Genomic DNA, 24,800 nt, shown 5'->3' with positions numbered 1-24,800 from the left:
CAGCATCTATCCATGTAATTCCTTTGACAGAGACATGAATAATACAAGTGCCCCAAACAACTCTAACAACTTGACTCAAATTTGATCTTTTAGAATGCCTTATAGGGGTGAAAAGATTCAGTCTTAATATTTTATTAGTCAAAGGATTATTATTATTATTATTATTATTAAGAATGCCAGTATAGCTACCAGTTACTTTTTAAATGAATTTTTCATCTCCAGGTGTCAATGTGTGCACACATGCAGGAGACAGCATACACTGCTGTCTTGAAGAAATAGGAATTACAGACACTTAACCAGTGCCACCAACCCTATCATTGCATTCTCAAGGCATGGATTGTAGGATCATCTTGCATGGTCATTTAAGTAAGATTGGGTTTATAAAGGGATAATTTGTATAAACTATAAATTTTCAGATTAGTCTGGCAGCTACTAAGGAAAGCCAGTGATACACAATTTAGGCATGGATCCCTCCAGAGTTTAGTGTGTTTTAGTGTCAGTTTTCTAAATGAATTCATCTGATAATGAAGCATTATGGTAATGAAATGTTTCTTTGCATTTGGTCCTTCACACAGAAGCACTTGGTGAGCACTCAAAGAGTGTCCTTTTAAATCTATTTATATGTCATGCTTCTGAAAAAGGAAACAGGGCTTTCACCTGCAAGGTAATTACTGTGAGTTAGACCAAGATGCCTGGTTTTAGAAAACAAAAATTGTGGGCTTTTGTGGTAAGGATTTATGTTGATTATTTTCTTTGTTTCTCACTTTCTTTAATGCAAAATGAAAGTGGTGCAAAACTCAAAGTAATATTATTATTATTTTTTTTTTGTCAGTCAAAAATCTCAAGCCCATTTCAATGTGAGAAATCCTTATAGATCCAAACTTCTGTATAGTGAGAGTGCTTTTCAGTCTGTTGTCATGAGAGGACATTCAAGAACATAAGAAGTAACTTCTGGTTTGCTATGCTGCTAAGATGTAATAGACAAAGAAAACAACTCAGGAAAGCACTTAAAGTTCATATATGTTTACCTGCCCTTGGGCCAAAAAGGATAAGGCAGATAACAAACCCTTTGTACAGACCTCTCTGCTCGCTGTTGGCAAAACACTAGAACCAGAGGCATCTTCTTCTCTTAAGATTTTCTGTGTGACAATGGTAGACTGACTGTTGCCTTGTCCAGTTTCCATGACAGCAGAATCTAAATAAAATAATCACTTAATAGTGAGAAACAGAGCAAAATTACACTCATTCAGAGGTTATCTATCATAGCACATGTTGCAATTTGAACAAAGAAATTATTTAGATTATGACCAAAATACAGAGAAGTATTCCAAGAATTAATGTCACTTTATAACTCTGAAATATATAAAAAGAAATAAAAAAAAAAAGAAAAGAGAGAAGAGAGAATAAAGTTATAAAATGAAAGTTATTTAAGGACAAAGACCGTATTGCATTTTCTTTGCCTCAAACTCATGTCTAATCATTGCCTATTTTTCACATATGTAATGTACGGGTGTTACAGGTGTTAGGCAAAGGGAAGGAAAGTTTACATTACTGTAGTGTTGTAGAGTATCACAGCTGTAGCTCCCCAGGTCAGGTTTTTTCTTGTTTTTTTGTCGTTGTTCTTCTTTTTCTTTTTAATTTTATAATTATTAATATTATTTATTTTAAAATATAAACCCTAGTTTTGTGACTGAAACTTCCACCCTATGGATGGGTAAACCTACTGTCTGCCTGTTTAACAATGACTGATGTAAGCATCTATATGGAGTGAAGTGAGAGGTGCATTGAGTGTTGTCTGTATTTGCTACCACTTACCATTGCTGTTGTTAAGAAACTGTGGTCTAACAGACTGCAGTTTCAATGTTTGACATGCTGATCATTTTCTACACACAGGATCCCCAAAATCATAGAATTTTCAGCTCCTGGCAGCACCCAAAATATGTCAGTGGTTTTTCATACAAAAGAAAACTACCAACTCTGACCTAGATAACATAAATGAAAACTCATCCTTCCCCGCCTCCAAACAAACAAACAAACAAAAAAAGAGATCATGCCTTGTTCTTTAATTTTAGCTGTTTCAGAGGTTTCTTCTGGTCTGTGATGTCCCGAGAGATTGCTTTCTTCCAAAAAAGACAATATGGTTGGGGGTGCTTCCACTGGCTTGGCCGGTGTATCTTCAAGCTAAAATACATAAAATCCCAAAGAATGGTTTAGAAAAAAAGGCTTACTATATGTTTTAGAGCAGAAATCAATTGATTAAAAAATGTCAAGATACTTCTTGTTATTAAGAAATATTGAAAAAAGGGCTTAGGGCTATGTTTGAGATGAAAATAAGATCTTTTCCACTGAGGGCCAGATCTGATTCCCACTATAACTGACAAAAGTACTTTCATTTGATTTCAGTTTTATTTACTCCATTTGAGAAAAAACAAACAAACAAAACAACAACAACAACAACAACAAAAACACATGAAACACTCTTCTCTTATTTCTCTTATACCTATATCTTGCTATTGACAATCTGTTTAGGAATATTGCAATTACTTTTTAGGGATGAATAAACCTTTTATTACAATTTTTCTGAACTATAAGAAACTTACAGCATTATCCTTGTAATGTTTTACAGAGTTCTGTGTTTAAAAATCTCTTAAATCAGACTGGGTCTTGGCTACTTTGAGGAATGAGGAACAACTTTTTTTCTTTAAATACAATGTCCTTTGGCTTCCCTCTTCTGATGCAGTATAATCAGTGCTTCAGATGAACAGCAGAAAATCATCCATGCCATTCAGAATGTACAGTCTATAAAGCACTTCTGTTATATATTTCTTACTGGGAAGATAAATAAAGCAGTAGTAGGACACAGAATTAAAAGCTTCCTTTAGAGAAATGCTTTAACATATATATATGTAGTACATACCATCCCAAATCTAACTTTCTGCACCAGAAAACTAGAAGTGGAATAAAAATAGAGATTTATTTTCTAAACACCTTTAAGATAGTACAAAACAAACAAACAAACTCACACTCATAAGTACACTCACAACAGGGTAAATTTGACAGATAATACTGATGCCCTGCCTGGTAGAATTATAAGAATTATGAACATGAAGTTGAACAAGGGCAAGTGCAGGGTCCTGCACCTCAGGGGGAATAACCCCAAGCACCACTACAGGCTGGGGGCTGACCTGTTGGAGAGCAGCTCTGCAGAGAGAGACCTGGGAGTCCTGGTGGACAGCAGGCTGACCGCAAGTCAGCAAGCTGCCTTGTGGCCAAGAAGGCCAACAGTATCCTGGGCTGCATTCGGAAGAGTGTTGCCAGCAGGTCAAGGGAGGTGATCCTCCCCCTCTACTCAGCCCTGGTGAGGCCATATCTGGAGTACTCTGTCCATTTCTGGGCTCCCCATACAAGAAGAACATGTTTCTCCCGGAGACAGTCCTGCAGCGGGCTATGAAGATGATTAGGGAACAGGAGCATCTCTTTTATGAGGAAAAGATGAGAGAGTTTGGCCTGTTTAGCCTGGAGAAAAGAAGGCTGAGAGGGATTTTCTCAATATATAAAAATGTCTTAAGGGAGGCTGTCGAGATGATGGGGCCAGAGTCTTTTCAGTGGTGCCCAGTGACAGGATGAGAAGCAACAGGCACAAACAGAAACATAGAAGTTCCATCTGAATATGAAGAAAAACTTTTTACTGTGAGGGTGGCAGAGCACTGGAGCAGGTTGACTAGAGAGACTGTGGAATCTCCTTCTGTGGAGATTTTTGAAACCACCTAGGTGTGATCATATTAAATCTGCTCTATGTGACGCTGCTTGGCCATGGGACTTTGACTCAACAATCTCCAAAGGTTCCTTCCAACCTCAATCATTCTGTGATTTTTAGCATCCACACATACACCCTTATGCAGATACTGAAGATAGTCCTCCCTCAGAAAAGTTTCAGAAAAAAAGCCCTCACAGTAACAGTAGAGAGCTCTGATTTGAGTGCAGCAAGCCCAGGGATCTTAGTCACTTCCTTTGAGATTGTATTAGAAAGGAATATTCCATAGTTCAATCTATGTACCTTGTTTACACCTGCATTGTAGTGGTATGCATCAGTGGTGTAGTGATATCATGCAAGATTCCCATTTTTGTGACCTGGATACAGGCTGGAGAAATGGACTGATAAGAACCTCATGAAGTTCAACTGGGAAGAGTACAAAGTCTTGCACCTTGGGAGGAACAACCTCAGGCACCATCGTATGCTGGGGTCCACCCAGCTGGAAAGCAGCTTGGCAGAAAAGGACCTAGGGGTCCTGGTGAACACCAAATTGCACATGAGCCAGCAATGTGTCCTTGTGGCTAAGAAAGCTTACAGTATTCTTGGCTGCACTAGGCAAAATGTTGCAAGCAGGTTGCAGGAGGTGATCCCCTCTACTCAGCTGTGGTGGGGCTGTACCTGGAGTACTGTGTCCAGTTCTGCACCCCCTGCACCACCACCCCCCTTCCCCCACAGTACAAGAGAGACATGGACATACTAGAAAGATTCCAATGAGGGGCCATGAAGATGATTAAGGGACAGGAGAATCTCTCGTATGAGTAGAGACTGAGAGAACTGGGAATGTTCAGACTAAGGAAGAAGATGCTCGGGGGGATCTCATCAACGTGTATAAATTACCTGAAGGGAGGTTGTCAAAAAGACAGAGCCAGACTCTTCAGTGGTGCCCAGAGACAGGACAAGAGGCAATGGGCACAACCTGACACACAGTAGGTTCCCTCTGAACATCAGGAAGCACTACTTTACTGTGCAGGTGATGCCTCACTGGCACAGTGAGGTTGTGGAGTATCCCTCTTTAGAGATACTCAAAAAGCATCTGAACATGGTCCTATGCAACTGATTATGATGGCCCTGCTTGAACAAGGGCATTGGACCACGTGCCCTCCGGAAGCCCCTTCCAACCTCAACAATTCTGTGATTCTCTTTCTTCATGACATGTTGTTTCCTCTTATGCACACCCTTCCATCAACATTTGTTTTAGTTCCTTAACTGGGAAAAATATGTTCTCCACATTTTCTGGGAGACAGCTGGGGGTGTCCTAAGATCTATGTGTTAGACTGTACTCGTGATTGCCAAGGAGCATGTTAAGTACTGCATTGCTCACTCTGTTAGGAACTAGAATAAACATCACTATAGGATTCATACTGTTGAGAACAAGTGTGTATTCTAGGCCTGTGCAAGGTCCCAGCAGGGCTCTCTGGGCTTTCAGCTCTGCCGTTTGAATTCAGAATGGTGTTCAGCACATAAGAATGGAATTTCTTGAATGTAGCCTCTGCCACCACAGGCACAGCAGCAAGATAAAGCTCTATATGTGATTTAGGAATCTCTTGGGAAAGACCAGCTGCACTGTAAATTTTTCCATGATGGAGTTTATTCTCCTCTTGTGCCCATGATCCATTTTCTGTGCTTTATTTATTTTATTTATTTATTTATTTTCATCCAGTTTGAATCCTGACCAGTTTGAATCCAGCTGAAAACCTGAAAAGGCAGGGAGAAATAACAACCCCACTCCCCAGCCCATATCACTGAGGCCGGATTCACAGAGTGCATGGGCACACTGAAGAAATTTTAGTTGGGAGTAACCTCTGGAGGTCGTGTAGTCCAACCATTCATGCAAGTAGATCAGCTCAGACATGAATTTGTCTTGAAATCTTATAAGGGCAGAGATTTGATATCATCTATGGGTGACCTGTTCCAGTGCTGCACTGTTATGCTATTGAAGAGAGTTTTCTTGAAATTCAGTTTGAACCTTCCCAGTTACTTTGCAACGTTGTTGTCTGCCGTTACTGAGGCAAGTCTGGTTCCATGTTTGTTTGTATCTGAATAACAGTGTGCACATCACTTCTCTAATAACCAAATTAAACAATAAAACATTATAGAAAAGCAAAATCTTTCAGTATATTTTGTATTTAACTCTGAAAGAAGAAACAAGAACAAATGCAAAATATCAAATATTCATATGCAATCCAGAATATAGTTTAGGATCCCTATAAAAATATTTTAGAACTTTTTACATTTCAGGTTTAGGAAATTCCTAAAGTACATTGATGATAACTTCTTGGTACAGGTACTAAGAGAGCTGACTCGGAAAGGAGCCCTCCTCCATTTATTACTTGTTAAAAGAGACGGTCTCATGGGTGAAGTGGTGATTGGCAGATATCTTGGCCATAGTGACCATGAAGTAGTTGAGTTTAAAATCTTTGATGACAGGAGGAAAACTGCCAGCAAAACTTCAACCCTGGGTATAGGGCAAGTAGACTTTAGGCTTCTCAGGAACTAGTTAAGGTCCCCTGGGAATCTACTTTTGCAGTCCCTCAGTGCTGTTCACTTTTTAAGTATCACCTCTTAGGAGCACAGGAACGGCAATTCCAAAATGTCAGATGTCAAACAGGTGGGGCAGAAGATTGGCTTGGTTGAGCAGGGATCTTTTTTAGAGCTTAGGTGGGAAAAGAAATGTATGGCCACTGGAAGTGAGGTCAGGTGACATGGGAGGACTACAGAGATCTTTTTTTGCCATTGTAGGGAGCTGATTCACAGAGCTTAATTATAGTTGAAGCTGGCCACTACTGTGGAGGACAACAAAAAAAGTTTCTTAAAATGTGTTAAGAGCAAAAGGAAGACCAGCAATAACATTGATCTGTTACTTGATGAAGATGGTCCCTCACAAATAGGAATGTAGACAAAGCAGAGCCATTTAAATGCCTTCTTCACCTTTGCCTTTAACATTAATGATGGGCTATGGGATCCCTGGAACCTTGAACTGGAGGACCATGACAGCAGGAATGATAAACTCCCAGCCAACGCTGAACTTGTGTGAGATTTGCTGCTTCAGCTGGATGCATATAAGTCTATGGGGTCTGGTAGGATTCATCCAAGGCCACTCAAAGAGCTGGCTGATGTCATTGTGAGACTAGAGCATTTGACTTATGAAGGGAAGATAAGAGAGTGAGAAGAGAGCCTCAAGAAGAAAAGGCTCAGAGTGGTCATATCAATGCATATACAATCCTGATAGGAGGGAGTAAAGTAGAGACAGACCCTTATCAGTGGTAGCCAATGAAAGGGCAAGAGGCAAAGGAAACAACTGAAATGCAAGAAATTCCATTTCTACATCAGAAAAAAATGTTCTAGTGTAATGCTGATAGAACATTGTAAAGAAGGTGCTGTGGAGTCTCCATCCTTTAAGAAATTCTAAACCTACTGGCACCGATCAACTTGCTGTCATTGACTGTTTTAAGAAGAGATTGGACAAGATAATCTTCAGAAGTCTCTTTCAGCCTTAGCTATTCTGTGAGTCTGTGAGAAGCATAAGACAAGTGAAAAAGAGTTTGAGTTATTTGCAAAATGATAATAAAATAATCTTTTTTCAAATGTATCAGAAGCAGGAAGCCAGGTCAACACACAATTAAGTTGTAAAACAAGTGCTCAGAGAAGTTTAAACTAAAGCAGAGAAAATAAATGAAATTTTAAAAAGTAGTAATAGAATCTAGGCCTTGCTATCTGAAAAAAAAGAATATTAAACGAGAAATGTAAAGTGTATAAATCAAATAAATTTACCCTTATGGGAAGATGAGAAGGTGAAAGGACTTCTTGTGTCTCAGGAATGCTTTCATACTCTTGAATACTACCATTGCCACTGATGTCCCCTGAAGCCTGTGCAAAACCCAATGATAATAACATGTTCTTAAAAATAAGAGGAAAAAAGTATGTTCTCCAAGGAATCAACAACTTCAAAGTAGAAAGACTTATCTTTATTTTTCCAAATTGGTGAAGCCTCAGTCTCATTATGATGTTAGCTTATTGCAATACTTAGGGTATTTCATGAACACGACCCTTCAGAAAATTGTAAAACACAGTTCATTTTCTCAAGCACATTATAGAAAAAAGAAAATAATGCTTTTTGAAAAATTACAGTTTTAGAGACTGTGTACTCAAAATAAGAGATTCCTACACACAGAGTTTTAAAAATTGCAGTATGTTGCCATGAAGAAATACTGTATTTAGTTTTATAAAAATATCATGTGGCAACTGACTTTGAAATCTCTTATACAGGCACTGAGGATAGATGAAGAAGTGTTTGTAAGAATACTCACATAAGGATCATCATCTTCACAATGGTCTTCAGTAGCTCTTGGGTCAGATCTGATAATCAGATGTTGAATTGAACCCTACATGAAAGAATAAAAACAGTACAAGGAAGTAATATTTTATGCATGAAGGTGAAAAATTATTATTATTATTGTTACTATTAATAATAATAATAATAAAAACAACAACAACAACAAAAAAACAACTTTGATATGACTTGCTTGGGAAATTACCTAAAGCCTGAAATTTTATGGTAATAAACTCAATTTTAAAATGTGAATAAATTTTAATGTTTCGTTTTTCCATTATTTGGTTTATGTCTGTTTTGCACTTCTATTTAGAAGCACCAGTCCTAGAATTTCCTTTTCTTTCCATAAAACTGATTATAGTTATGTCCTTTGTGTCTGGTAAACAGAGCCTTGGACACATGAATTCTCATGAGCCAGAGCAAAACAGCAACCGGCATAGAGAGTCATTTGCTTAATTTGTGTGAATTGTTTCTATTCGGGACAAAGAATTCTTGCTTAAGGGGTTATCAAAAATTTATTTGTTCTGCCCTAAAATCATTGTGACATATGATGCATGAAGTATAAAAACAAAAGAGCATACATGTGACCTACAGAACACATCACAAATCATAGTACTGAAGCAATCAGTTGGATGTCTGAAATTTATGTATTCAATAGAGTATACAGAACAGCTTGTTTCAGTGGAAAATGCCTTAGAATGTAATCTGCTATGCATTCCTTTCTCCATATTTACAGAATTATTGGTGATAATCTCAGAAACTGATCATCACACATATGTTTTCCAGGTGGGGTATCAAAGTAATCTGATTTTCTTGAATGCTTCTCATTCCTGCTTACTAATCAGGCAGCCTCAATAGTCCAGTCAATCTAACTGTCTATAGAAAGGTAACACCAGCAGGCAGTTTTCCTACATATCCTTTTCTGCCACTTATTTGCTGCTTATCAATACATCCCTGTAATTTCTAAGTGCTTAGACTAGTCAGATAAATGATACAAGCACATTATCCTTGCTGTTTACCTGATGGAGCTCACAATCTGCCATTTGAACTTTGGAAAGAACATCCTGGTTTTCTGAAGCAAAGGATCTATTCAGTTTTGTGCTGCTGCTCTGCTAATTTATGGGAAGAGATATTATTCTCACAAACTACTGTACAAGTTTTAAGTACTGGAGAAGTACATAAACAAGATCGAAAAGGTGTGATGTTTCCATTTTAGTTTGGTAATGAGTTAATCTCTTGCATAATGACCTTGTGGTAGTGTATTAGGTCCATTCCATTTTTCTAGAGCACCTGATAAGCTTCAAGTAATATATAAATCGTAGAAACAGCTTTATTTTCCAGCTATACTTTGATAAGATCACTCTCTTCTTGATGTTTGGTGTGGAATGAACATGCCAAGCTAATAAGAGTTTAAAATGCTGAATTGTACTAAGGTATATTCTTATAAATTAGACAAATGGATACGCTGAAATCTGACTTTCAGAAAAAGGCCATATAAATGTGATACATTTACTGTGAAATTCCTAGTACAAAAACCTAGCATTGAGCTCAATATCTGGATCATTTATAAATTTCTGACATTCTAGGAGCATTTTAAGTCAGAGTTTATATATCTGCATTAGCTGGGTATGGAAAATATAAGCTCTATACATTGTAACCATGATATAACCACTGTAAGCAGAATCTCTTGGTTAAAGTGTACAGGTATACAATACTGAGATGTATATTTATCACATCATACTCACTGTGAACTTTTCCAGTCCCGTGGCTCCTGCATTACCAACAAATATCCCAGAGTCAGAATCAAATACCAAGGCTCCAGCTGACCTCTGAAACGGAACTCTCTGATATTCTTCACAGTCCATGAACAAAGCAATATAATTTCCCTGAACAGTCACTGTAAACCTATTCCACCTGTTAGTCATCACTGGCACTTTAAATGAAGCAGCCTCTTGGGAGATACGGGAACCAGGCTCTGTGTAGTACATAATTATTCTCTGAGTGCTGTCATCAACTGGTGAAAGTCTCATTCCCAAGTAAATTGTTTTCTGGAAGGCATCTGTTATTGCAAATAGCACTCCTCCACGATCGCTGTTTGGTTTCACTGTAACTACGATAGCAAAATCTCTATAGAAAGACAGTGGTATTATAGCACTTGTCAATCGACCAATGTTGGCATCTATACCAAAGCTGTATGCTGGAAACCCTCCGTAGCCGGTGACAAAGTAGACAGAAGGAGGGAGTGGAACTCCTATTAACTCTGTGAGATCAAGACTTCCTTTTGAGCCTCGTTCTGTAAAGTATGAGAGAAACAAACAAACAAACGTTATTATTCTTGAAGTGCACAGCCCATTTAATTCAAATCATTTAATAAAAACCTTAAAACCTGAAATGCTGTTTTAAAATACCAGTAACATACCACTACTACTTTAGGCCCCAGTTCAGTTAGTTCTTAAACGCATCTAGCTTTAGCTACGTGTATGCACCTTTGTCCTTTGACTAACTGAGGTTACTCATATGCTAAATGCTCATGTGCTTCTGACAAAAAAAGTACTTCCTACAAAAGACATATCACTTTTGCTGGCTATAACTGCAAAGAAAACTTCTGCAAGTGCTTGCAGAGTAGATTCAGTGAAGAATAAACAACCTCCTGTTTTCGCAAATTAGCTGAGGTCTGTTATCCTCTCATCAAAAAGAGAGCAAGAATTCTCTATAAACAGTACAATACAGTTACACAAAACCAGGTTAAAAGTTGCAGTGAGTTTACGTCAGTCCTTGCAATTAGCTCTGCTTCTAAAACAGACCTCAGTTTTTATGTCCTTTTTCTCAATTTATTTCCTTAGTTTCACTGTGTATATAAGAGCAGTCAAAACCCATCATCAGTCAAAATTCAGTTTTGAAATGAGAGAATTTCTGCTCCAGCAAGCACACAGAAGTAAATGTGTAAAAAAAAAAGTAAAAAGAGTAAAAAATCTCTGCCAAACATGCCCAGAAAGAAAATTCCTGGAAATGTAGTAGCAATGATAAGAGCAATTTTCTACAGCCAATTTTAACTAAAGCCTTGCAAAGGTACACTTCCCTCCCTCCCTCCCTCCCTCCCTCCCTTCCTTCCTTCCTTCCTTCCTTCCTTCCTTCCTTCCTTCCCTCTTTTTCTATCTTGCCTTGCCTTACCTTGCCTTGCCTCACCTTTAATACCAACTTAAAGGTTGCTATTAAAAGCTGTTTGGACTAGAGTCTGGATCTATACTAAGACTAGTAATTGTAAACCTGAAACATTCCGACACCTGGAGAAGAATATTTGTATTTCTTTTTGTATAATAAAGCTCATATAAAACATGGTCCCTGTTTCCAGCTGATACACTGCATTTTCACAGAACCTAACTTCTAAGGTGGTTAAAGTATATTAGCGTATGGGCTTTAGGAAACCTACAACAACAGAGTCAAAGACAACAGGATTACAGATAAGGAGGCTGTTTTTCTGTGTCCTTTCACCCTCAATTTCAGTATATCAGAAGCAGAGTTCAAAAAGCAGGGCTGTTAGGCCTTACACAGACAGAATTATCTCTTATCCCTGGTTTAAAACATACAATTCCAAAGGCTCACATTTGGGGAAAAAAAAAAAAAAAAAAAAAAAAAAAGGAAAGAAAGAGAGAAAAGACCAATGCAGAAGGACTTGAACTACTGAAGGATAGCTGGGGGTTCAAAATGGACATGGCATGAAATAAACAGGAGCAGTGAGGGATCTATCTGATTCAGTGCAAGGCAGTAGGAAAAAAAAAAAGGAAAAAAAAAGAGAAAAGTCTAGGTTTGAGTAACTTGACAATTTCTTTAGAAACACAGAAATTCAGCACTGAAACCGGTTTTCTAGCGTCTCTGCACTCAGAACGATGCAAAGTTGCCATTTTATCCATCCTTTTTCAGATGTAGCATGTGTGTATGAGAGAGAAAGTATGAGCTGGCATTCTGGGACATCCACCGTCCTAAAGATAACTGGACAAAGCTAAACTGTATAAGGATTACAGAATGTGCATTGAATATTGCAGCTGTCCAAAAGTATGCATCTGTGGCAAGCTTGGTCACTGACTTTATGGAATGAAAATTCTGTGTGATGTAAATATGTAAATTACATAAACTGATATGGTGATGCCATTGCCAGCCTGAGGTACACTCTTTAATTATTGCAAAGGTGCAGAAATTTTACATTTCACCACTAGGTAGCGATACAGCACTTCATAAATCAGATTAGAGCTTCAGTTTAGGAAAGGAGAGCTTTACTTATGGATAACCAATGCAGTGTCTGCTGTATGTACTATTTCACAACATCGAAGCTAGTTTATGCTTAATTTCCATTATGTTCAAAATGGATGTGAATTATTACCCTGTTGTTTTTGTTTCACAGTAACCTTGGAAATCAGACAAAATACAATTAACTAAGTCTGCTGTGTATTTTCATGGGTAAAAATGACATTGCTTTTCTTATTTTCTCTTTCTCTTTTTATCTCCTGAATTTTAAGGGAGCAAATTATTGCAAGGCCATGACCAATGTGGCCATTGACCATGACCAATGCCTTCATTACCAAAATGTAATATTTTTCTAAGATAATGAGGACAATTCTCTTTTAAAGTACTGGGAGCGACATCTGATGCTTTTGCAGACTTAGTTGTATGTGTCAGCAGAGATTCTCTGCACAAATGAGGAAAAACAGACACCTATTTAAGATACTGAATGTAGTCTGGCACACTGGCGTGGATCTAAATTCTCAACCCGTATAAAGGGATTTAATGGGAAGCCAGGACAGAGAACACTTACATAGAATCTCCTATTGTTGTTCCTGCTCTTCTTTGCTAGCTCTCTATTGCACTACAAGATTCTGTCCTTGGATCAATGGTGTGAGTAGGACCATATGAGCACTGTATGAAAATTATAAAACTTCACCCAGAAATGTTACTTCCCTTCTCACACCTACCACACTACATCTCTTAGCTCAGTCAAACCCAACACTCAAGGGCAAACATTACCCCAAATGTATGGAAAAGCTGCCTGCAGGCAATCTCTGAATGGGAGGTGAGAGAAACAAATAGCTGACATATTTGTATTTTCTACATTCTGGTCCAATCTCTGTGTGATGAAGGCTCATATATGAATAGTATATGAACTCAGGTTTAGGTGAAACTTTTCTGCAACCTTCCAGTAATGTGAGAATGGAAACTCTGCTTAATCCCAGGTCAGGTTAGATCAGAACATCAGAACAGAAAAATAAAAATATTGCAATAAATTTTGTTAGTATTGTTATTGTTATTTAAATCAAGGGCTATGGACCCAGTCACATAATGAGAACAGGATTGTTTATGCATCATCAACTGTTAGATTTTACTTTAAGACCTGATGGACAGTATTCCTCTCTCAGATGACTAAACTATCCATTCTTTCATGTTAAGCAACAGAAAGCACTGCTTTGTTACTGAGGTCTTTTCAGATCCTAAATAGGGAGCTTTATTTTATTTTATTTTTTTATTTTTTTTTTCCTGTAATCTGGGAGCATTTCTTCCATAAATGTTCTTCAGTTATGTGCCTGGTATTTATTACTGATTTTTATTCTTCTGTGTAGTCATCCTCTCATCATTCATTCTTTGTGCTTCTCATATATTCTCTATACCATGGGATTAAGTATTTAATATATTAGATATTAAAAGGTGCTGGGATTCAGAAAAGTGCAAAATTAATTGTGAGGTAGAGGGTATGGGAACAGTAAAATCTAAAATTATGTTTTGTTTTGGACATTAATGTTTCTTACAGCTAAATCATTTCATAACTTAAGTACACTACTAAAATGTAGAACAACAACAACAAAAATACAGCTAGTGTAATCCTATTTCTTCCATCTTCCTTTTTCCAGGAATTTCATTTCCCAAGAGCTACCTTACACTACATTTATTTCTTGGTGTAAATCACATATACTTTATTATGTGTACACTTTCATATTTCTCCAGAGTATGCACTGAATGGGTTAAACAAAGTATCTTAAAAATGTAATTTTTGTTATAAAAAGTTCTGGCTTAAAATCCTGGCTGAAGTCCTAACTGAAAGACCATGTTTTAAATTGACTCATTAGAAGAAATAATCCCACAGCCTGCTGCTAGTGGTAGCCTATGGCCACAGCTTTCAGAGTCAGAAACTGTACACACAAGTGCAGTTTGCAGCAACACATTCTACTGCTGTCGCAAATTTAGTCAGGGAGCAGTAGGACCAAACCCACTAAAAGTTGTTTGAGATACACTTCTGTCAAAAAGCTTGCACCTCCTTGTCCATTCGTATTTTTCTCTATTTATATGTTGTATATTTCTCTATTATATCAGTTTTCTAAATGTTGACCAGCTTCACCTGTCATAGGTTTCACATTACTACTTAGAAGCCCAAGAAGGCTGGAAAGGAAATAAATGTGCAGGTCAAGGGCCGCTTTTCATATCAGGACAGATTTCTTTCTGTAATGCTCCCTTAATAACAGATCACAATTACTGAAGGAAAAATATTTTCATCTTGCTTACAATGTCAGCTAGTTTTAAAGTTTTGTTAATTTAGTTAAAACTTCTCCTGACACTTTAGACTAAACTAAACAGAAAAACACCTCTGTGCAGGATTCTGTCAGCTCTGTAGGAGGGGAATCTTCTATAACCTGCTGGGTGTGGAAAACAAGCTGGCTACTTTTATTTTCACTCCAGTGGACGGAAAAATTCAGTAGCCACCTAAATAAGAAACTGCTGTGAGCAGCAGTGTTGCTGAAGCCACGCTTTGACTAGCTTTTTGTCTTGTCATTGGATTCTCTTGTTGTGAAAAGGTAAGCACTCACAGAGGCTTTTTCAGGGCTTTAAGCATCTTATGCAAATTTACTGCTTCTCCAAACAGTCCCTCTCTTAGTGTGGACATGAATAAAGTTTTGCACACTTACTCTGTTTCTGTTCCTTAAGACTTTGAACTAAATGGCCATCAGGCCTCAGTATCATTGTCAGTTTTGATGTATACAAGCTCAGACTCAAAGCAGTCTCAGAAATCATTGCACAGCCACATGCTACAATTACATATGCATTGTCTCCTTGTGAAAACAGTTCAAACTCAATGCATCGCTGTAGTACATGCCTACAGCTCTTCTCTTGAATGCAAATACAGCCGGTTCTTTCTTAAGTTCAGTGGATTAACTGGTTTTACTACTTACAAACTACACTGCTGACCTTGCACATTATCCTATGCAATGGTGGACTAAGTGACTCTGATTTTAGCTATGTGACTTCATAACAAGTATAACAAATATTTTACAAAACAGATACTGGGATGATTGTTATCTTCATTAATGAGAGCTCAAGAATTTTTCTTTAGAAGAAAAATGAAATAAAAGAGAAGTCTATTTGAACTTAGCATAAAACATATTAATGGGATGTTGGATACAGATATTTCAGACTTCGCAGTCATAGAGAGAAGGAAAAATAGTGTAGTGCCTTTCAGTTGCTTTCAGATTTTCACAAGCTCATACACTACATTATTTATGTCTGGGGGACTTTATTTGCAACCAGAAATACTACAAGTTTAGAATAAATCTTCACATGTAGACCTGTACTGGCCTCAATGCTAGCTCTGTCAGATAACTCTGAAGAGGGCAATGCATTCATAAAAAGTTCTACAAACAAAGTTTATCATAATTTCTGATCTTCTCCCCACACTTTTCACTGAAAAAATACCATGGGGCACTAAAGCCTGCAGATTTTTTCCTGTGGACTTTATCAGGGATAGCTTAAATGCTGCTTTGCTTGTGAGGTATTGTTTTGTGCTGATCCATACCAGTTCAGTTCCTTAAAAACACAAAAAGTAGACATTTATGATGCTTGTTATCTGTGACTAATCAATATATAATCTGTTAAAGACATACTTATTCCATTTTTGTTCATTTACTTAACACAAGAAAAAAAAATTATTATGCTGGGAACAGGAAAAAAGCCCTGTAACTAAGTGGTTAATGTGTGCTTTGTGATCCAAAAAGATACCATGCAGAAAAGGACCATATTATGAGATGTATTTTTCTATGCAGCTGAAGGACAGAAACCTTTCTTCATAATATAGCTACATGCAGGCATGTATCCCTGCCTCTGGCTCCATGCATTCCTTATCTGCCCTCATCAAATGACCAAACATGCAGTTTCAAACAGCAGCTTGAGAAATCCAAAACACTTTTTTTTTCCTTTTTTCTTTTTTTCTCTGATTCACAGCTACATCTCCTTTGCATTATTTCCAAGGAAATATGACAGGAACAGTATGACAACATTAGAAATGCCATACAGATCAGATATTTCATTACAGCAGTTCATTATTTTAATCAGACAATAGTACATAAATGAGATTTTATGGCTACCAAAGCTAGAGTTATCTATCTATGACATTTTTGATCACTGCCTGGTGACTAAATTGTTTAGAGCAGATTATAAGGTAGATAATAATTAAAATAATTGACTCAAATTGAAATAGTAGATGATACATTTTCCAACTGGCTAACATTTACTTTAACAATTCTACTATTGTTGATTACTGAACTAATTCTTTTGTCTCTGCAATGTATTGCCACTCAAGAACAGATCTCCATGGCTTGTCCACAACATGGAATAATCATTAGGTCACATCTAGAAAAGACAAGTTGTCTGTTATATTTTATTCAAGATTTGAAGTTATATGACCAAAACAAACAAAATAAAAAACAAAACCAAAACCAACCAACCAAACAAAACCCACAAAGAATATATTATGTTTTGCACATATATGGCCAAAAATAACTTAATTTCTTCAAGAATACAAAACAAAACAAATAAAAAACAAAACCAAAACCAACCAACCAACCAAAAACCACAAAGAATATATTATATTTTGCACATGTATGGCCAAAAATAACTTAATTTCTTCAAGAATACATATCTAATAGCAGAAATCTCATTTTTGGTGAATGTTATATTTTAATTCACTCAAATATTATTTGATCCAAGATCTGAAAAAGACAGAAAGGTAAAAGTAGCATACAGTAGTTATTCTGAAGTCCATATGCTTGACACACATTTGAAAGTGTTTCCGAGTTTTCTCAACTGCACGCCAAACCAAACTTGAAGGACATACTTGATTTGCCTCTGTTTCCAGTATTTATAAATCCACATAACGTATGCTTGCTTCCTCATTTTAAAAAATACTTCGCAAAACCTAACATTTTTGCCCTTCTGGATTGAATTTCATAAGTTACTTTCTCAAGGCTTTTGTCTTTGCGCCAATATGAAGAAAAAGTAACATCTTCAGAATTATTGCATTTTTGTTAGTTCTTATTTCAACTTAATATTTATAAAATAAAAAAGAAGTAAAACATAATAAAAGAAAAAAATATATAATTGATTTGGCTTTGATTACAGGCTTTGCTCTTTTTTCTGTCTGAACCATCAGTCTTATTGTAAGACAATAGTGATTTCTGGTATTACCAATTTCACTAGTGGTAACCACAGGTGTGTGTTATGAAGGCCTGGTAGCTACAGATGGGTCCCGCCTGTCTCAAAGGGGGAAACAGATCCTAGCCCAGGATCCAGCAGAGCTCATTGGGCTTTAAACAAGGTATGAAGTGGGAATGGGATGAAATGGGGCTCGATAGAGATGAGCCTGGGGGAGCAATGCCAATGAAAGCTTGGATATGGTACTTCGGGACATTGTTTTATTGGGTAATATTGATGGTAGGGGGACGGTTGGACCAGGTGATCTTTTCCAACCTTAATGATTCTATGTTCAGGTTCATCCCCTGAAAGCCAAACAATAAGACTTACGATGGCTCTCAGTGAACTACTCTGTACACAAAAGGTAGCAGTAATAAAGAATATTCAAGTAATAGCAGAACTGTCTTCTGATAAGTTAAACCTGAAACAGTTCTGAAATTGAGGAGGAAAGATCGGTTTTAAGTTGTTTTATTGAGTCTCAAAATCTCTGTAGTTTTTTGAAAAACAAAGTAAGGTAACATTTTCAGATGTGGTGAATTATGGTAGTTCTGCTACTTTCAGTACTGCTGTGATAATTTTATACAATATAGTAGCTATCCCCAATATCCAAACTGAGACTTTGCAAATGTAGATTGCAAATACGGTTAATGGTACAGCCAAATTTGTTTTCATCAGTAATTTCATCGCTCTGTTGTTTATATGCTAAGTATTTTTCATAAAAATATAAATTACAATTCTACGTGACCATTGCAGCTAAAAGTAGAAGATATAGCCAGAACATTGAAATACACAACACAGAGATAAAAAGTATCAATTCCCTTACAACCCTCTCTAAGAATGTCACTTGTTCATAAAAATTAACTTTGTGAGCCTGTTCAATTCCCAGTGGTCTACTTGGCAGTTGTGTTGCTTGATTTGGAACAACACTAAGGAACTAGTTGATACAGCCTGTGGTGTTCTGTGTAGGGCTTTTAATGTTATTTAAAGTAAGGAAAATAATCACAAAATGAGTTTGGCTTATAGAATGTAACTGCAGAACTCAGACTCAACAGGACAAGACATTTATCTTGGATCTGACAGTATGTCTCTTTCAATAACTGGAATTTTGTGGTTTTGTTACATGACCACATAAAACCTGAGTCACATAGATGTTAATGTATCTGGCTACACCCTCATTTCTGGTAGCTGGACATCTACAGTGACCTGAAGTGAACTGGAGAATTCTGTTAAGTACAGAATAAAGACAGGTTTTTAAAACAGAGTGCATATATATCCAGAGCTGTGTCCGAGGCAAGTGGTCTGTGCCTTCTCAAAGGGAACCAGCCGAAACATACACATTCTGACCTGCAGAAAAAAACAGCATTCATGAGAAACATCAGCTGACACTAATTTTATCCTCCCATGTTGCTTTATAACTTTCAGTAGTTAATAGTAACTGCTACTAATTAGTAGAAGTAATAGGTACTTAGTAATATTGTTCAAGGCAGCTGTCAATAACAATCTTCTAATGAAGCAGTGTCATGTATATATTTGCACAGGAAACGTGACTGGAATAAGAAGAGTTTGGGTCATTTGAAGCCTTGTATATCTCTACCTATTAGATGCAATTTTCTCAACCAAGCTTCAAGGACCTGACACACAGGACCAAGAGACAGGATTACAACAGATGGTCAAGTCTACCTTTACAGTTCCTCCACCCTTTACCTCCATCCAGAACTGATTCTAACAGTACAACAACTGTACAACAGAGGAGTTGTAAAATCAACAATTGTAAGAGCTAGGGATTAACTCTGGAAAAAAAATAAAATTCAAGCACCACATTTTGCAGAAAAGAAAGTTAAATTCTTAAGAGAGAAAAAAGATTAAAAGGGATCCAAATAGGTCACATAACAATATATATTAAAAATAATCTCATATATATTAAGAAGTATCAATGAATAGTTCTAAACTCTTTCTTTCTCCTATTTTTTCATATCCCTTCATTTCAAGATGTCTTTCACAGTGAAGAGAGCCACTGATTGACTTCCAACTTGGCCATTTTCTTTTCCACAAAATATGTCACTGAGGAGTCTGAGTCAAAAAACAAGGACTGGATAACACATGCTGCGTTAACTGCCAGAGAGCTTAAGTAGTTAACTATGAGAGCAGGGTGATACACCAAAAGCCTATAACCCTGTATTCTGTTCTCCACCAGTGCTGTTGAAATAAATATATATATGTATACTTTGTTTTTTAATTGAACTTACCCAGTTTTGACTAATAATATTTTTTTTTTCTGAGACTACACGATCCAAAATGCCCAAGTACGCAGAATTCATTCAACTTATGCAACCACCATGGAATCTCTATAAACATTAATACAATACATGGTAATTTTCTTCATTTCCTTTCTTCCCTCTCCCTTTCCCCTTTTCTTCCTGGACAAGAGCTGCTTCTATGCTTCTATGATTCTATGCTTAGTCTAGTTTTGAAGCAGTTGAAGTGTTGCTAATGGCAGACCTTATACTATTTGATCCGGCTTTGTTTTCTATGTAACTGTGGTGGTTTTACTCAGCTGGGTAGATGAACTCCAACTACAACTGCCCTCTTACTCCCTCACCTCAAAGGGAAAGGGGGAGAAAATATGATGAAAAGGGCTCAAGGGTTGAGGTAAGGACAGGAAAATCACTCAGCAATTATCATCACAGGCAAAACAGACAGTGTAGGGAGATTAATGTAACTTACTGCCTATTCCTAACAGACTAGAGTGGGGAGAACTAAAATCAAACTAAGAACACCTTCCCCCCATCCACCCTCATCTACTTCCTATCCCTGAGTGGCACAGGGGAATGGGGAATGGGGGCTGCAGTCAGTCTGTAACACTTTGCCTCCGCCACTCCTTCACGGTCACTCCCTGCCCCTGCTCCAGTGTGGGGTCCCTGCCACGGGATGCTGTCCTTCCCAAACTGATCCTGTGTGGCCTTCCCAAAGGCAGCAGCTCTTCAAGAACTGCTCCCACATGGTTCTGTACCACGGGGTCCATCCCCCAGGAGCAAACTGCCCCAGCACGGGTCCCCCACGGGTGGCAGCTTCCCCCAGACCCCCTGCTCCTGCGTGGGCTCCTCTCCACGGGCTGCAGCTCCGGCCCGGGGCCTGCTCCCGCGGGGGCTCTCCATGGGCCGCAGCCTCCTTCAGGCCACATCCACCTGCTCCACTGGGGGCTCCTCCATGGGCTGCAGCGTGGAGATCTGCTCCACCATGGTACACTCTGGGCTGCACTGGGACAACCTGCTCCACCACAGTCCTCTCCATAGGCTGCAGGGCAGCTATAGCACCTGGAGCACCTCCTTCACTGACTTTGGTGTCTTCAGGGCTGTTTCTCACTCCTCACTCTCTCAGCTGCTGTTGCACAGCAGTATTTTTCCCTTTCTTGAATCTGCCTAACAGATTAAATTCTATAAACAATGCCAGTGTTTTTCTGCGTAGGGACAAGTTAAGAAAAATGCCAGGTATGGTTATTTGTTTATTTCCAAACACTCACTCTCTTTAATGAACTAAACATTCTCTATTACAGAAAAGAAACAGAATGTGTCATTTCAGCTTTTGTCAATTTAGAGCTAGGGAAAGCTAAATTGAAACTATATTTGAATACTTGTGTCATATTTCTACATAATTTCCAAGAGGATCCCAAGGTGAGAAAGGAAGCAGGTTTAGAATGCCTAAACATGATTCTTCTCCACATTTGATTTCATCTCTTTATGTTTTCGTCATAAAGACAGTTGTGCTCTTGATGAGTAGTGTTAAAATTTCTTTCTAAATTTTCATTTTAAAGATGAATGGAATGAATGGGAATTTATTGCTTAGATTGGAATCATATTCACTCCTGACAAAATATGTTGTAACTCTCAAAATGAAGCCCAGCAAGATACCATCTACTAAATATATCATCTAAATGTTAAATACCTCAGACAGCATCATTTCTAAAATATAGCTACAAAATATATATATATATTTTTCAAAATGCACATGCTAGACTGTTTTCTTTATATACACTGATCTGGTGGCTACCTTTCTTTTTCTAGCTTCCTACATTCTGTAGGAATTTCTTTCATTCCATAAGTTTATCAATGGAGTTACTGTTTGAATTACAGTGGTGTGGATTCACAGTTTGTGAAAGACGTTTTTCTAAGTGCAGGCCTGTAAAAAAACACTACCAGTGCCATGTTTTAATATATATATATATTTTTTGCACAGCTCCACTTCATTTATCCCCAGCATGCTAAAGGTTATGAGAGGCCATAAAGAGTGAAACTATTTTAGATTCACATTTTAATAACTCTCATATTTTTATGCACAGATTTTGCAAACCATATTTAGAACTCAGAACAGCCAGAACTCTGTGCTTATTTATCATATTCCCCACATATGCACTGGAAAACAAATAGTTTTCTAACACTGCTGGAAGTAGTACATAATAAAGGATTATCTGATTAAAATATAATATATAAAAATAATCCCTTAAAATAGCTACTTCATTTATGTATCTAAACATGAGTGTCCTGGTTGTGGCTGGGATAGAGTTAATATTCTTCATAGTGGCTGGTATGTGCCTTGTTTTGGATTTAGGAGAAAGATAATGTTGATACACACTGATGTTCTAGTTGTTACAGAGCAGTGCTTGCATTAAGCTAGAGACTTTTCATCTTTTTGTGCTGCCCTGTCAGTGAGGAGGCTGGGGGTACACAAGAAGCTGGGAGGGGACAGAGACAGGACAGCTGGCCCAAAATGGCCAAAGGGGTATTTCATACCATAAGACATCATGTGAGACAATAAAAACTGGGAGGGTTGGCCAGAGGGGGATGGCTGCTCAGGGACTGGCTGGGCATCAGTCAGAGGAGTGGTGAGCAATTGCATTGTGAAACATTTGTTTTATATATTTTTATATAATTATTATTGTCATTATTGTTTTTTTCCCTTCACGTTTCTATCCTACTAAACTCTCTCTATCTCAACCCACAAATTTTTCCTTTTTTTTTTTTTTTTTTTTTTTGTTCCAATTCTGTCCCCTAACCCACTCGGGGTTGGTGGTGGGGAGCAAACAGCTGTGTGATGCTTAGCTGCCTGCTGGCTTAAATCACAACAATTAGCAAGTTTAATTTTCATTCCTTTCTCTTCAGTGCATGCAGAAGAGAATCAAAGAATCACAGAATGGTTGAGGTTGGAAGGGATCTCTGGAGGTCATCTGTTCCAACCCCCTTGCTCAAGCAGGGACACCTAAGCAGGTTGCCCAGGAACATGTCCAGATGGCTTTTGAATATCTCATGAGAGAGGCTCTATAACCATTCTGTACAACCTGTGCCAGTGCTCAGTCAACCACACAGTAAAGAATTGCTTCCTGATGTTTAGACAGAACCTCTTGTGTTCCGGTCTGTGCCCATTGTCTCTTGTCCAGTCACTGGGCACCAATGAAATAGCCTGCCTCCATCCTCTCTTTAGGTATTATACACATTGATAAGATCTCTCTGACCCTTGTTTTCTCCAGGCTGAACAGTCCCAGCTCTATGAGCCTCTCCTCATAGGAGAGGTGCTCCAGTCCATTGATTGTCTTGGTGACCCTCCACTGGACAATCTTTCCACATTTTCCAATGTGTCCCTCCACATCCTTCCAATGTGTCCATGTCTCTTTCCCAGGTGGGGGAAACTGAACATAGTACTCCAGGTGTGGTCTCACAAATTCTGAGTAAAGTTGAAGAATCAATTCTTGTGACCTGCTGGTGCTACTTTGCCTTATGCAGCCAAGAATGCCATTAGCCTTCTTAGCAACAAGAGCACACTGCTTACTTGTTTTCAGCTTGGTGTCTATCAGACTCCTAGATCCTATTCTGCAAAGCTGTTTTCCAGCTGGGTAGCCCTCAGCATGAACTGATGCCTGGAGTTGTTCTTCCCCAGGCACAAGACTCCGCACTTCTCCTGGCTGTACATCATAAGAATTTTGTCAGCCCACCTCTCCAGCCTGTCAAGGTCCATCTGGTCAGTCAGCCACTCCCCACACTTTCATGTTATATGAAGTTGTCAGTGTTGCTTGCAAGGTGATCTTCACAAGAAACATGAAGTTTTGCTTTAAGTTGCCATGCTACAGGCAAATGCCAGGTATGTCAACTAGTTAGAAATATAAAAGATTTATCTCCGTAGAGGTACACCACAACTAGGAAGTTCCAGACTTACCAGACAAAGCCAAAGCTGATCTTCAAAGTTCCTTCCCTTCAAACTTGCATTTCTATGCTTTTGTTTACAGGTGGACACTAATCTCTTGTAGCTGTCATTATTTATTGATGCTTTACTGTGAATATTACCAGCATTGCAAGGTATCTCGAAAGTAACAAGTCTGCCTTGAGAATTCAAGGCCATATTGTGTGAACTTTTATGCATGCACCTGAAGTCAGAACTTGTTCCACTGACTTCCTCTCAGCAGTAACAAGCCTTTAGAAAATCTTGGAGAAGGCAAGAGTGGTAGATGTTATCTCATTTAAAAAGGTCACTTTATATATATATATATATAAAAGTACATGAAGGCAAGAAGGATGTTTAAGCAGCAAATGCTACTAAAACAGGCTGAGTAGGAGCTGCAGGGTGTACAGAGAAAGGAAGATGGATTTCAGGCTCTTGGAGTGAAAGAGTGAAAGAGTGGCAGAGAAATGTCTGGCATTAATTTTCTGGTAATAATCAATACTACAAATACCTAAATGTTAGCTACAGAAGTCATACTGATAGATAGCATTAGATGCCTCAGAAGTAGAGCTGATGACTAAGGATTATTTGTTTAAAATCAAAAGACAAAGCACCTTTGTATTGAGGAGTTATTAAACAAATTTTTTTTGGACACACATAGGTTTGTTGTCCATCTCTGCAAGAGCATAATAGCAGATCTATCCATTACTGTCCGTCTTACTGAAATGAATTATCAAGTCCTTATATATTCTTTGATCTGACTAATTGGGAAATTAGACTTTGGGAAATCAGACATTTACACCATCATTCAACTAAAGTCTATGGTAAGGATCATAGGTTGAAAAATGTTTCCTGTCTAACAGACAGTGTTTGGGACTTTTGTTTGTTTTGGTTTGGTTTTTGTTTCTGATGATTAACATGCTTCATATAGCTGTAAATTTTAAC

At 37.9% G+C, this 24,800-nt stretch overlaps 1 protein-coding gene across 5 annotated transcripts in view; it reads right to left on the bottom strand.

Moving 5' to 3' along the window:
• COL15A1 (collagen type XV alpha 1 chain) overlaps positions 1-24,800 on the bottom strand; it is a 127,404-nt gene that overhangs the window by 77,880 nt on the left and 24,724 nt on the right. For all 5 annotated transcript variants that reach the window (XM_040548699.1, XM_040548701.1, XM_040548700.1 and 2 more), the window contains exons 3-7: positions 9,890-10,437; positions 8,122-8,196; positions 7,586-7,681; positions 2,055-2,181; positions 1,080-1,195 (exon numbers count right to left, since the gene is read on the bottom strand). In XM_040548699.1, coding sequence (XP_040404633.1) covers positions 1,080-1,195; positions 2,055-2,181; positions 7,586-7,681; positions 8,122-8,196; positions 9,890-10,437 — 962 coding nt within the window. The remainder of the gene's footprint in view (positions 1-1,079; positions 1,196-2,054; positions 2,182-7,585; positions 7,682-8,121; positions 8,197-9,889; positions 10,438-24,800) is intronic.

The sequence above is a fragment of the Cygnus olor genome, chromosome 2, assembly GCF_009769625.2.
Source record: "Cygnus olor isolate bCygOlo1 chromosome 2, bCygOlo1.pri.v2, whole genome shotgun sequence".
Taxonomy (NCBI): Eukaryota; Metazoa; Chordata; class Aves; order Anseriformes; family Anatidae; genus Cygnus; species Cygnus olor.
The sequence above is the reverse complement of the archived record's forward strand: the minus strand, read 5'-3'. Positions and strand labels throughout refer to the sequence as shown.